The 14,194-nt window shown below is 40.9% G+C and overlaps 1 protein-coding gene across 1 annotated transcript; it reads right to left on the reverse strand.

The window, feature by feature from the left end:
* Positions 1-1,962: 1,962 nt before the first annotated feature.
* Positions 1,963-6,025, reverse strand: LOC117531174 (parvalbumin-like EF-hand-containing protein). The gene is given in 4 exon segments (XM_034194216.1): positions 1,963-2,006; positions 4,515-4,630; positions 5,511-5,646; positions 5,726-6,025. Coding segments are annotated over 4 exon segments (405 nt in total). The 5' UTR covers positions 5,835-6,025.
* Between the last annotated feature and the right edge of the window lie 8,169 nt (positions 6,026-14,194).

Below are 14,194 nucleotides of genomic sequence, written 5' to 3' on the forward strand. Positions count from 1 at the left end.
GCTGCGGTCCATCTGGATCCACCTCAGAATGTCTTTAACCTTCTCACCTTATGACATCATAAAGCTCTGCCTCCTGTCAGTTGGAGAAAAATTATGTTTTGGCCGATATTACTGTGTTGTAGGTATGCGCTCTGAGTGCCTTTCTAGTTGATCCCTGTGTTTGACATAACAGGCACATAAGTAACGGTTTACATGCAGTCGTCAGTTTGAAGAACAAGAGCCTAATTTATTGTAGAACATTTAGTTTTTCTCCTTTGTGACCCATTGCGAGGGTGGGACCCCCGCGTTGAGAACTGTTGTGTACTTTTACGAGCTGTGCGTTCCTGACACGGTGGCAGTCTGACACTAACAACACTGCGTGGGCTGAACAAGACTCTGAATGTGAATCACTATCTGTGGGAACTTTTTTTTTTTCTTCTTCTCTTCTAAATGATTCAGCATGTTTCCATGACGACGCCAAACGGCGTCAGTGGCCTTTTTCTCACAGTTTTGTTTTCATCTCCCAGGACTTCTCTGAAGGAATCACCTGGACTCCTCTTTAAGCCTCCACAATGAAGAGTCAAAGGTCATGGAGGTTTAATGTACTGAGTCAACAGGATGGACTGTTTGTGTGTGATGACATCATAATGAACCTTTATGATGATTGAAAGCAAAAATGTAACCAAAAACACCATAAATCAGGGAATATGTTTTATTTAAAGTTTACACTTATAATGTCAGATTTCAAACTGTTCTGTTCAAACATCTGAAATATATTTTTGCAGAGAAATGAGAGTATTTTGGGTGTTTGTCTTGTAATCTATGAATGATTTTTTGAACTGAAATCTCTATAAATGGAAACTTGTGATTTTATTTGTCTCTCTTGGGTTGTTTGTTTGGTCAGTTTCTTGGTCACGCCTGATCACTTTCTGTTGCAGGCTGCTTTACTCAGAGTGTTCAGTGGGTGGCAGGTGTGCTCGCACCATGTGCAGCTGTCAATCATGTGCCCAAGATTAAAGGCTCAGATCACCCAAACTGTCAAAACAAAACATTTCTGAAAGCCATGCAAATGTTGTCATTGAGCACATGTCTAATAATAACAAAACGCACACATGCGTCACCTCATGTGAAAAATACTCTCTTCTTCCTGGAATCATGAGGAACCAAATCTGGTTAAAGTATCAGAGCCAAATTACATTCACACCTGTGACATCGTGGGGAGAAACATGAGGAGGCAACGTGATTACCTCCACTAACTGACGCTGGAGGGTCAGAGGTCATGTGATCACTCATCTGCAGGTAAGAGACCTCAGAATGCATAAGGTGGTAGATATCCGGTTCTTGGTTGCACATGAACTCTTTATCAGCTTATTTAATGAACTTTAGCAGAGGTTTTCTGTCTGCCACTGGTTAATATTCTGGCTTTATGACATCACAAAGTATATGGGTGGATAAAAGGTAAAAATTCTGTTTATAATTGGAAACACAAGGGGGCAGTGTTACTCTGTGACTGTCAGTTTGTCATATTGACTGAGAAGCAGCTGTTTTGCTGTATAATGTTGAAGTGGCCCAGCAGCTGAACTCAGTAACATCTAACGCTGAGCAGGAGTTTATTATTTTATGACACTGATCCTGCTGTGACTTGATGTCATGTTATACTTTAACTAAATCATTTTTCTTAAAAACACACTGGCAGAAAACATTTTCTAATATTTTCTCGAGCCTGCGTTTGTCTGATTCAATGTTTAATGTCATCAGAGCAGAAAAAATTAAATGTTCTTATCTTAACTAAAGGTAATACGTATGTGTGTGTGTGTGTGTGTGTGTGTGTTTAAATAAAATTAACTTGCATGTGCAACTTTAATGTGTTTGAGCCAAACTTTAATTTTTTTTTCCCCTCATCTTCAGATGTTTGTGGAGGTCCCGACGTGGAGAAAGTATTCCCCTCAGGAAAGTGCTGTTTGTCCGACCTCTGTGTGACCTCTACTTCCTCGGCTTCATGTCCGTCTTCAGCAAGTTGGAGAATTCTGGGAGAGACGTGAGTCCACATGTAAGCGGTCTGAACGTCACTGTTTGACTGTGAAACTCACAGCAGACAAAAACAAAAACTTGATACAAGACAAACTTTTCTTATTCACAGCAAAAAGTTGGGCTTGTCAAGAGAAACTGTTATGCTGGCAAACTTTGTATCTTAAAACTCAAGAACTGTAAAACACTCAAAATTGAAATTTTTATACATACTGGGATGTCAAAGCTCTGTGTGCCAAAAAATATCATGCATTTCTGATATTTATAAATGCTTTATTTTTAATACCGCATTTTGGGTTTCACAACCAGGAAAATGGACCAGAAGCCCCAAAATGCTCACATTGCCCACTAGATGGCGGCAATGTACAGCAAAGTCTCAACTGTTTATTCATGTATTTTCTGACATTGCTTTCTTTTTTTAAAAAATTGAATTTTGGGTTTCAAGTAGGAAATGTCCAGATGCCCTGAAATGCTCACATCGCCCACTAGATGCGACAAAAGCTGTCGAAATGTGCAGCAAAGTCTTGACTGTTTATTCATGTATTTTCTGACATTATTATTATTATTATTATTATTTTTTTATTTTTTTTTTATTGTATTTTGGGTATCAAGTAGAAAATGTGTCCGATGCCCTGAAATGCTCACATCGTCCACTAGTTGGTGTCAAAAGCTGCTCAAATGTGTGGTAAGGTTTTGACTACTTATTCATTTGAGAAGTTTACTTTTGGCAAAGATTTTGTAGCGCAACTTGGATGTTTCCTCCTTTTATTTAATTTAATTGTAGAGTCCGTAGTTTTTCTGGGCTGTTGTGTCTGCAATTGTTTACTAGCATATAAATTTCTATATGTCTAAAAAATTTTAAACTCACTTTTTCAAACAGCACATATTCTGTTTTGGGGCAAGGGAGGTGTCCAAGAGGTTGACGCGCTTGTTGCCAGTGTGGAAGGTTTCCGGTTCAAGCCCACGCTGCCCATTCTCTGCTCAATGTGGAGTTACATCTGGTGTAAAACTTGTGCCAAATCAGCATGCAGATTCACCTCACACCTGCTCTAGAGAAACAAGGGAGAAGCTGAAGCTGACTTACTTACATATTCCATTTTGCGAAACAATATGTGAGAATATTGACTTCATTTACATATAAATAATTTCAATTTTTCTTCAAAATGTCAAATTTTCAGTAGGTCAAAGATTTGCATATACCACAAGAATGCCTCTTTAAACAGCACAGAAGATTCCAGAAATGATGCAAGAGATTTTACAACCTTCAGACACTCTAATTGGCACAATCTGGGGTTAAAAGGCAAATCTTTGTCTCTATTAAGGGCCTACCTGATGAACCAGTGCGTTCTCACCTTTAAGAGCAGAAAAAATTAATAATAATGAAAAAAGAAATTAAAGGCTTCTGGAGCAACATTTTTGATTTTAATGGATTGGATTGGATGTGTGATGACATCTGCTGTGATTTAGTGCAACCTAAATAAAATGAATGAATAGTTTCCTGAAGGAGAAACTACAGATAATGAAAACAAAAATGAACTTGTCCTTTCAGGTGATGACTGGAAATGGCAAACACTGAACCTTTTTAATTTTAAAGTTCTTTTCTGCTGCATGTTTTTAATGAGCACCTTTAAAGGACTCATTATGCTTTTTTTTCCTCCATGTTTTAAAAGTAGTTTAAAAGTTTTCCCCGTCCACTTTTATAAAGGCACAAAAAAGTAATTCCCATTCTTGTCTCTCACCATGTTTGATGAAAACTTGAAGATTATCACCCACAATGGTCTCTCCAGAGTGAGAACATAACCTCAAAACTGCAAATTCACACTTCAGTTTTAATTTTGGCCAGTAGTGCTGTTATAAAAGTCTCCAATGTAACCTGACAAAAAGATATGTGATCATTCCTCAAAACAAGAACAAGAAGAATGATGAATAATTATGATGGTGTGTGTGTGTGAGATGCTGATTGGCGGAGCTGTCCATGGTGCTGAACCGTCAGTTTGGATTTTGCCTCACTAATCACTCTGTTTATTGACAAGAACGTCAGCTTATTTATTTTTGCTTTTTTTTAAAAACGTCACAGCGACATTAACCGTACTGTGAAGTCTTTTTGCTCATGTTTAACAATTGCTATTATTATAATGAATAAAAAATGTGAATATCAATCACGGGACAGAAAATAACCTGTAATTTGTTCGTTATAACATGATTATTTTTTGGTGATGAAACTTTAATTGTGTTAGGTTCACACAGTGAATAAATCCACTTCTCTTCTGAAACACTGAATTAGTGAAACGGCTTCATAACCGCCATTCAAATGTGGCACAGTGCTGACCCCTTGTGGTGATAAAGACTCAGTGCAGCACACACAAGCAGACTGTGGACCATCTCTGTGACCCGACCTGTCCTTTATGGACAAATCCTGTCCTCTTAGTTGTTGTCAGTTACCCGTCTGTGTTGGACCTGTTCTGTCTTTTGAGGACCTGCTGTGTCCTCCGCAGTCACGTCCTCACCTGTGTAATCAATACGCCCGTCTCCACCTGTGTCTGCAGCCTGGATGATGGCCTCGGCCTCCTCATCAGAAAGCATGGTAGATGGACCCCCAGCAGGCAACACGGACAGAATGTACCTGACCAAAAGAAAAAAAGAAGTTGTTTTTAATTGAGTGTATTTACTTTTCTGTTTTATTACTGTAAAAGAAAAAAATGAACTGCATTAATTACTTAACTTCATTTACATTTTTTAAATTCATTGATTTACAGAAAAGCAGATGAGGCTGTGCCCCCCCCCCCCAAAAAAAAGTCACCAGGTAAATGTAAATAAATTAACAATATCAAATAAAAGAAATCCACATTCACATCTTACTTTAAAATATAGTAAATTTTCATTTATTTGTAAAATAGCTGGTGATGATGACCAACATAATAATAATAACATACTGTAAAAGAAATTTGAAAATTCAAGATTTGTGTTCGCTTTAAAATGTTCTGACTTTGATTTTTTTTTTTTTTTTTTTAAATCAGCAGTTTCCTTTGGTGGGAGTGGGGGGGCTTCCTTGCCATTAATGCACAGTAGGAAATGATTGACAGATGCATGTTGATCCTGGAATATTGAGTGTTAAACCTGAGGGTGGATGTGGCTATTTTAAAGCACAATACATGTTATTTATTTTATTTTTATTTTGATGCATATCCTGCACCAAATACCCTTCAGGTTATTCACATTTTTGCAGTCAGAAAGTTGCATCTTAATATTTGTAACACTCTGAGCTGCAGCATGTTTACAGTCTAGACTTTATAGTTGTGTTGCATATTTTTCTGAAGCAGAAAATGAATGTTGTAAAACAGTTTGTGGATCCATCCACATTTTTTAATCTTGTGCACCTTTTGACCTTTGAATGTTCATTCAGGAGCTGCAGGGCAGTAATTGGTAGAACTTTGCATTCCGAGATAAAGATAGAGACGTATTCTTTGAAATGGCTGAAAGGATCCAGAGGTAACGAATCTTACTTGATCTTGTTCCACTCGATGTAGCTGCTGCTGTCTTTGTCCAGCGTGATGAAGACCTGCCTGATGGCCTTGTCTCGCTGCACCGACGTCATAAACTGCCTCATGTACTCCAGAAACTTGCTGTAGTGGAAAACTCCTGCAGAGACACCAGACGGTGAAATCATCACATCACTTTAACGCATCACTGCTGTGCAGTTTATCACACTCTGTGTCACCCTGCGTCCTCAGTCCTCACGGCATGTGGTTGATGTCCTGCTCCGTGAGCGAGGCGCCCATGGCCATGGCTACCTTCTTCACCTGAGGCCGAAAGTCGTCCTCCATCATTTTCCAGCTTAAAACACAGAGCACATAAAAAGTGTTGTGAAGTACAGACACCTGTTTACTGTCCTTTGAGCTTAACCTCCTGTGGAGTCTTAAGACCCGACTTGGACTCGTACCTCAAACCGGAATCAGACTCTCACCGCTGTCATGATCGCATAAAAGTTAGTTTTCGACAGAACTTTAGTGAACGTGCCGTTATGTGTTTGGAGCTACACAATACATCATGTGCTTGCCTTTGTGGCTTGAAGATGACAAAATTGTGTTAATTTACTCCCTTTTTTGTATCAATGGTTGAACGCTGGAACAGTAAGCGCTTTGTGCTGTTTAAAAAAGGAAACCTGTTAAACAGTCTTTGGTTTCTACTCTAACGTGAAGCTGTGACTGGTGCAGCGACTGTAAGTGTTGTGTGCATAGCTGCTCCAGTCACAGCCACTGAAGCTCTTTCAGAGCCATCTTGAATGTCTTGGTGGCTTCCCTCACTCATCTGCTTCGTGCACACTCACTCAGCTTTTAAGACAGATTTCCCTCTCTGCGATAACTAAACTCAGAGAGATATGTAACTCTTACGATCAACTCTAGACAGTCTACCTGCTGACTTATCTGTGGAAGAACAACAATACGACACACACCTGGACAGGAAACAACTCAGGGATTATTATCCAAATATTTTTGGTCACAGCAAACAGGAGGAGAACACTGCTGATTTGGACAAAGTTGACCTCAAAACAAGTCTGAGCAACAAAGTTTGTCGATGTCTGTCTAAATATACGTCTTGACTGTCTTCTACTCCTTCCCATTTGGGGCACCACAGATCATCTGTCCCCATCTCACCCTGTCCTCAGCACCCCCATACACCCTGTTGGCCTCCCTCTCCTCCTGCCTGGTGGCTCCATCCTCAGCATCCTACTTTCTATATACCCTGCATACCTTTGCACATGTCCAAACAGTCTCAGTCTTGTGTACTCTTGCAAACTCATCAGTACTTGAATCGTTAGCTGTTGACTAAATGTCTACATACACTGTTTTTGTTTTGAAAGGAGACTCATCAGGTCCACTCCGATTTGGCGACTTTCTGTTAGTTAACAGCATTGTAATAATTGTTGTGATTTCTTACTGGTTTTGTTGACATGCACGTGAATCACATCCGTTGATGGTTATTTCAAAAAAGCTTTTTCTTCTGTTGCCACTTGTTTTCACAGAATGTTTTCTGCTGCCACCTGCAGGGTACAATAATATCACCACAGAGAACACGGTGGTCATTAAAGTAATTCTGCTCTTTGTTGGAGAGTGAGAGATGTGTCAAATTCAGATTTCAGCCTGGACTTGTCAGCGGTTCTGGAGCCGTCTGTGGTTTTGAGGTCATTAAATGAATAGCAGCGGACAGTCGAGGGTGAACAAAGGTCCTCGTAATGTTGCTGGATTTCTTCATCATTATTTGCACTTCAAGGACTCTTTCATCCAGATGACTGTTTGGCTTTCTGACCTGAGATCAAAGAACCATTACTTCTCCTCTCAGCTTTATTTAAAACATCATCATCAAACTCCCAAATAAATAAGATGAAACTGCTCTTAAAAGATCGTTACCACATACTTACTGACTTCTTCAACAGGCTGCACTAACTGTAGGTCCACTCCATGTATCATTATCTCCATTTGTGTGGAATTACTCACTGGACTGAAGGCTTCCCGCTAACTTGGACCCTGCCCCTCTTCCAGGCTCTTATATGCAGCACTGACGGCCTTGCGCCTGTCTCCAGAACCCGTCTCTCCAGACCCACTGGGACTGGACCCCACATTAGACTTGTTAAAGGCTTAAAGCAGAAGACAGCTACATTTATGTGGAGGTGAGCTGGAGGCCAACTTGACCTGGCACTTCAGGGTTCCTCATGTGTACAGTGCGTCCCAGAGTGTAGCCCACAGAGGGTGGAGCTTATGTAATCATTGCTGTCTGTGTGTTCCTAGACTTTGTTTATTTAAGATGTTTTGTGGGGATGGATGATGTGCAGGTGTCAGAGGAGATGGTGATGTTTTGAATCCACCTTATGATGTCATAAAATTCTATAGATATCCTGCTAATACACAATTCAAATGCCTCTTCTTTGTCATTTGGTGAAGGTTTGCAGTCTGTCTGCCACTTTCTAATTTATAGTAATTTAATTTTTTGTGACAAAGGGTAATTCTGCAGTAACGGAATTACAACCAGAGCAATTTTTTTATGGTAATTAAAACATGGCCAGACTTTACTGTCAGTGTAATGCCGTTACCGGAGAATTAACCCAGTATTTTGAATTCTGCCATTTGTAATATTCCATATTCAGTCAGAGCCACCTGATCTGTAGCTACTCTATAAAGACGAAGCAAAGGCTGAGATGACGCACAGAAAAATATTCCTCACATCGTGCGGCTGCTTTGATCAGAAGTGTTCAAAGAGGCCGTTTCGACTTCCTGCAGGCCTCACAGCAGGCGGCTAGTCTGTTTTGCTGCCTGTTCAGCACATGTTCAAGCAGAAATGCTGCTGTGCACGCACTGTTTTTCTTCTGCACGTTATATAACAGCAGCTCATGCATGCATGTGCACGTGTGTGCCAACATGTGCGTTGAATAAAATATATGCAGTGAAAAGTCTGCATAATTTTCTCTAGAACACTGATCACAGCAGAGGTCACAGAGCAGCATCTGCAGAACAAACCCCGCCGCCTTTGACATGTATACAAAGCAGATGTGCATCCGGCCTGTCGTATGTACAGACTTTCATCTGTGTCGGTCCACAGAACCTGAAATCAGCTCCCAGTTCCTGGACTGATCTCACCTTTCTCTGCACATTGGCGTGAGTTTTCGTAGATTTACAAAACATTCATCGGTGGCATAAGAGTGGAGATTCAAGGGGCTGAACCCCCCCCCCCAAAAAAAATTTGTAGCCCTGCCAGAAAATAAACTTTTTTCCATCTGAAGTTGTGTTTTTACCCTTACTTTGTTCACATAACACAAGATGGTATTTTTAAAATATATTTATAATTTTGTATGAGTTGGAAAACCATCATAATAATGGATTATTTCTTTGTCAAGCAAATCGCTCCAGAAAGTAGAACCTGCTGAATGTGGGAACTGGTGGAACTGTTGGGAAAGTGTAGTGACACGGACCCACAACAGGGGGCGCAAATGAACGGACAATAGAGGGAGTTAAATTTGAAACACTTTACTGTTGTGAATGTCACAACCACACACAGCAGATTATAGAATAAATACAAGTCAATGGATAAAGGTGTCGTGTGGGCAGGCTCGACGATAGGAGACGTCCGTCTGGAGATGAACCGGAACCACACGATTTCCACCGCCACCGAACCCGAAGAATACTGGAGCCGCCAGGTCCTGAATTCCCCAGGTGGCCACCGTCTCAGCGTGTCGGATCTGGTACTGCTGGCGAAGAGCAAGACAGTCAAGTGTGGGTGTGTGTACACCCTGTAACAACAACGGTGGGAATTCCACCTCCACCTCTAACAACACTCGTGCAGCGTCTGAGTACCACTTATCTGGTGGGACGTAGAACGAAACAGTCGCGGCCCACGCCGGTCCTCTGGGTAGACAGCTGCAACAAAGTAGCTCTTGAAATCAATTAGTACAATACGCAGGCAGAGAAAGTTACCTCCAAGAAGTACGATATCTCGGCGACGTGGTGGAGGTCATCCTGCTTTTATCCGGGGTGAAGTGCAGATGATCGGTGACAGCTGTCATAGTTGATGAGTGACAGCTGTCACCTCGGCTGTTCCTGTAAGGCGGCAGCGCCCCCTCGTGCCTGAAGCCCGCACTTCAGGCAGGCCGCCCTCTGGTGGTGGGCCAGCAGTACCTCCTCTTCTGGCGGCCCACACAACAGGAACAGCACAAGCACAGACTGAAACTGTGCCAAAGTGGGCTGGCCCGTTTTCTACCCACCAGGGTACTATTGATGCTTGGCAGTTTGGTGAAACCCTGCTTTAAATATTGATTAGTTGAGGTGATCATTAGTGTATCTCAGGTTTACTTTTGCAGCAGCCCTGAAAATGGCGCAGTTTAATCGAATTATTGCCTGTAAAAAAAAAAAATCACCTACATGCAACCAGCAGGGGGCGTTGGCTCTAAAGTCAAACAAAAACAAATATTTCAGACATATTGTCAGATCCTCTTTTCCCAGTGGACTTTGTGTTTGCACAGTAATTGTCAGACATCTTAATACTCTTCCTGTGTGCTCTCTCATTATTTGCTCAGCATTGCTGAGGGAAGACGCACACAAGGCCTCGAGCTCGCTGCAGCCATATTCTGCTGAGTCATGGAAAGGCAGCATGCACAGTCGTTCATCACTGTTTGTCAGTGGCTCAGATTTTGCAGAGCACAAACCATTTCCAGCTTCTACATTTAGCTCGCAGTAACAGAAGGACACTGTGCATATAAATACAATGTTAAAATTCTGTTTCTTCTATTTGAAACTTGAATTATTTTATATTCTGTTCTTAGGTCAAGCCCCCTTTATACAGTGCATCCAGAAAGTATTCACATTGCTTCACTATTTCCACATTTTGTTATGTCACAGCCTTATTCCAAATGGGGTATATAGTTTTTTTTCCTCAAATTCTACTCACAGCACCCCATAATGACAATGTGAAAAACATTTTTGAGAAGTTTTTATAAATTTCTGCAAAATAAAAAAACGAAGAAATCACATGTATATAAGTATTCACACCCTTTGCTCAATACTTTGTTGATGCACCTTTGGCAGGAATACAGCCTCAAGTCTTCTTGAATATGATGCCACAAGCTTGGTGCGCCCTATCTTTGGGCAGTTTTGCACAATTCCTCTTTGCAGCACCTCTCAAGCTCCATCAGGTTCGATGAGGAGTGTTGGTGCACAGCCTTATCAGTCTCTCAGAGATGTTCAATCAGATTCAGGTCTGGTCTCTGGCTGGGCCCACTCAAGGACATTCACAGAGTTGTCCCTGAAGCCACTCCTTTGGTATCTTGGCTGTGTGCTTAGGGTCATTATCCTGCTGAAAGATGAACCGTCGCCCTGGTCTGAGGTCAAGAGCGCTCTGGAGCAGTTTTTCAACCAGGCTGTCTCTGTACATTGCTGCATTCATCTTTCCCTCAATCTTGACTAGTCTCCCTGTTCCTGCTGCTGAAAAACATCCCCACAGCATGATGCTGCCACCACCATGCTTCACTGTAGGGATGGTGCCTGGTTTCCTCCAAACATGATGTCTGACATTCACACCAAAGAGTTCAATCTTTGTCTCATGAGACCAGATAATTAATTTTCATGGTCTGAGAGTCCTTCAGGTGCCTTTTGGCAAACTCTAGGAGTGGCTTCCATCTGGCCACTCTACCATACAGGCCTGATTGGTGGATTGCTGCAGAGATGGTTGTCCTTCTGGAAGGTTCTCCTCTCCACAGAGTAATGCTGGAGCTCTGACAGAGTGACCATCAGGTTCTTGGTCACCTCCCTGACTAAGGCCCTTCTCCCTGATCACACAGTTTAGACGTGCGGCCAAGAAACATCTCAAGGATGATCAGTAGAAACAGGATGCACCTGAGCTCAATTTTGAGCTTCATGACAAGGCTGTGAATACTTATGTACATGTGATTTCTTAGTCTTTTTATTTTTAATAAATTTGCAAAACAAAAACCAAACAAAAAAACAAAACAAAAAACAAACCTTTTCACATGTCATTATTGTTTGTCATTAGGGGTATTGTGTATAGGAAGTTTGAGGAAAAAATGAATTTCAGTCATTTGGAATAAGGCTGAAACAAAATCTGGAAAAAACATGAAGCCCTGTGAATACTTTCTGGATGCATTATGTACACACACACACACACAACACACACACCCACACACACACACCACACACACACACACACACAACACACACACCCACACACACACACACACACACACACACACACACACACACACACACCACACACTGTAAGAGAAGTTTGTATATTGCATTAATTTGAAATATTTGTAGTAAATTGAATTTTTTCCCCTAAATTTATCTTTCCAAAGGATCCTGTGTTCTAAATCATAACTTTGTATCTTGTGGTCATCTACTGGGGTCAAATGCAGAAATGGTTGTGTGACCCCAGAACACGGTGACTGCGGGCTGAGGTTCTAGACTGTCCTGATGTGTTTGGGTTTCTAACGGCGCCTCAGTGAAAGCACAGAGGAGGAACTATCTGCAGCTGCCCTCCTGCAGAGTGAACGCTGCCTCTTAGGGAGCCGTTAAACTGGGCTCAGAGCACCACCCTCCCCAAGGAGGGCTCTGAATGATCAGGTGAGGATGGAGATGGAGTCGGTTGTGCTCCAAATTCCATTGGCTAACTGACAGAAGAGAGTCACATGATTACCCATCTCTCTCAGTAAGTGGATACTTTCAAACAACATTCTGTGGGCAGACTGTTTTTGGTTCAGGGAAGAATTATTCAAATATTGCTCAGATGTGCCATAAATCCTCTTCTTCTTATGATATCCCTTGTTTTCTAGTCTCACCTTATGACATCGCAAAGATATGATGGAGATAAAGGACAGAACGATGTACCCTCAGTAAAACACATGATGTTGCAGTGAAGGGGAAAAAAAGCATGATTGTACACAAGTGTGACCCAAATCCAGACGTTGATCCAAATCTAGCAGATGTCCTCTGTTCCTTTGCAGTGAGTGCTGGTCGAGTTTGTCTGTCGGTGACAAGAAATAACGGCTTTTAACAAAATGAATGGACCTGTTAAATCTGAGGACTGGCTGTGGTTTGAGGAGTTAATTATCAGTCAAAGGTGTTTGTTGTTGGTTTCTAGCAGCATTTTATTCATATTAATAAACTGTTTTTAAATGTTTGGTTTCATACCAGAAGACAATCGATTAATCCTGTAAAGTATGCACTCTAAATCCTCTTATAGTCATCTTGTTAAATTGCAATTTTATTTCAGGCTATTATTTGCTTTCTGGTTACGTTTCTGAATTAAACACTGTTGGTCACTTGTTAATGAAAATTCATAATTGATTAATTTTCCCTCTCTGCTCATTTGGTGTTGAGGCCGTTGGCCTCGATGCTGTTAATTCGATTTCTGCTTCATGTGACCTGTATGATGCTCAGCAGGTGTAATTAGTTGTCATCAGCAACATTAACAATATCATTTTATTGTTGGAGCTGTGTTTAGTCCAGCGCTGGGCGCATTTGATGTGAGTGGAGAAATTCTTTCCCATCCATCTTATCCTCTCCTTCCTGTTTTCCAGGGAAACAGCAGAGATGCCACATAGTGTTTGAGAGAGCAGAAAACGACACGGCGAGATGAAGAAATGAGGAGGAGGAGGTGGTAGGGAAATAAAAAGACGTAGGCGGACTCTTCCTGTCAGAGATATCAAACAGTCAAAAATGTGGAACTGTACCTACAATCTAAACGCCATCCTTCCTCCAGCTCTCTGTCCTCTTCTTTGTCAGACTGCAGCTGTGACGCAACGTAGACAGAATCTGCAGCTGAAATGATGATTCAATGACAGAAATGAACAATTCTACAAATATACAACTGATGAAACTCAATCAGAATTAAAGACTGTACAAAAATATTGACTTTTCAGTTAAAGGTTTGACATCAAGTCTGGCTGCAGGTTTTAATGATGCATTCAGGGTTAAACTAAATCAGTTTTCTTTAAATTATTATGACACATTAAGTTTATCAGGTCAGTTTCAGGCTACAGGGTCCAACGTGGCACAACAAAGAATAGAGCAAAACCTGAAGAGGCTGAAAAATCTCTGACTCTTTGGAACCTTTATTTCTTACAAGAAACGCCATTGAAATCAACCACAGCTTGATGGTGAGCGTTTTCTCAACAAATCCAAAAACAAAAGCAAAGCCTTCCTGCTTTTATGAAGATCAGTGTTGACAAGGCATTTGAGAAATTTATTCAAATTTATAAAAATGACCATTTTGCGATTTAAAAGAAAGTTTAATGGAGCCAAAAGCTTGATCCAGCTCTCAATAAAGGGCAAAATTTGAGGTTTTCTAATTAATGAGAGTGAAGCTTGCTGAAGAATGCTTAAAAACCCATTTTGAGTAATTCTGCTGAAACCTTAAACCATTATAAACAAGTTTTAGTTTGATTCAATTTATCTGGGATCAGTTCAGTTTTAGTTTTAACTGACATATCTGGAATTAGTTCTTAGAAGTTTTAGGTTTGATATTTTACAGGTTTTAGCGCTGATATAGGATCAAATCCTACAGGTTTTTGGTTTAATAAACTGATATGGGATTGGTTTTTGCAGATTTTAAATCCAATAAATTGATCTGGGATCAATTCTTACAGATTTTAAGTTCAATCAATTGGACTGGGATCAGTTCT

Source organism: Thalassophryne amazonica, chromosome 18 (assembly GCF_902500255.1).
Source record: "Thalassophryne amazonica chromosome 18, fThaAma1.1, whole genome shotgun sequence".
In the NCBI taxonomy this organism is placed as follows: Eukaryota; Metazoa; Chordata; class Actinopteri; order Batrachoidiformes; family Batrachoididae; genus Thalassophryne; species Thalassophryne amazonica.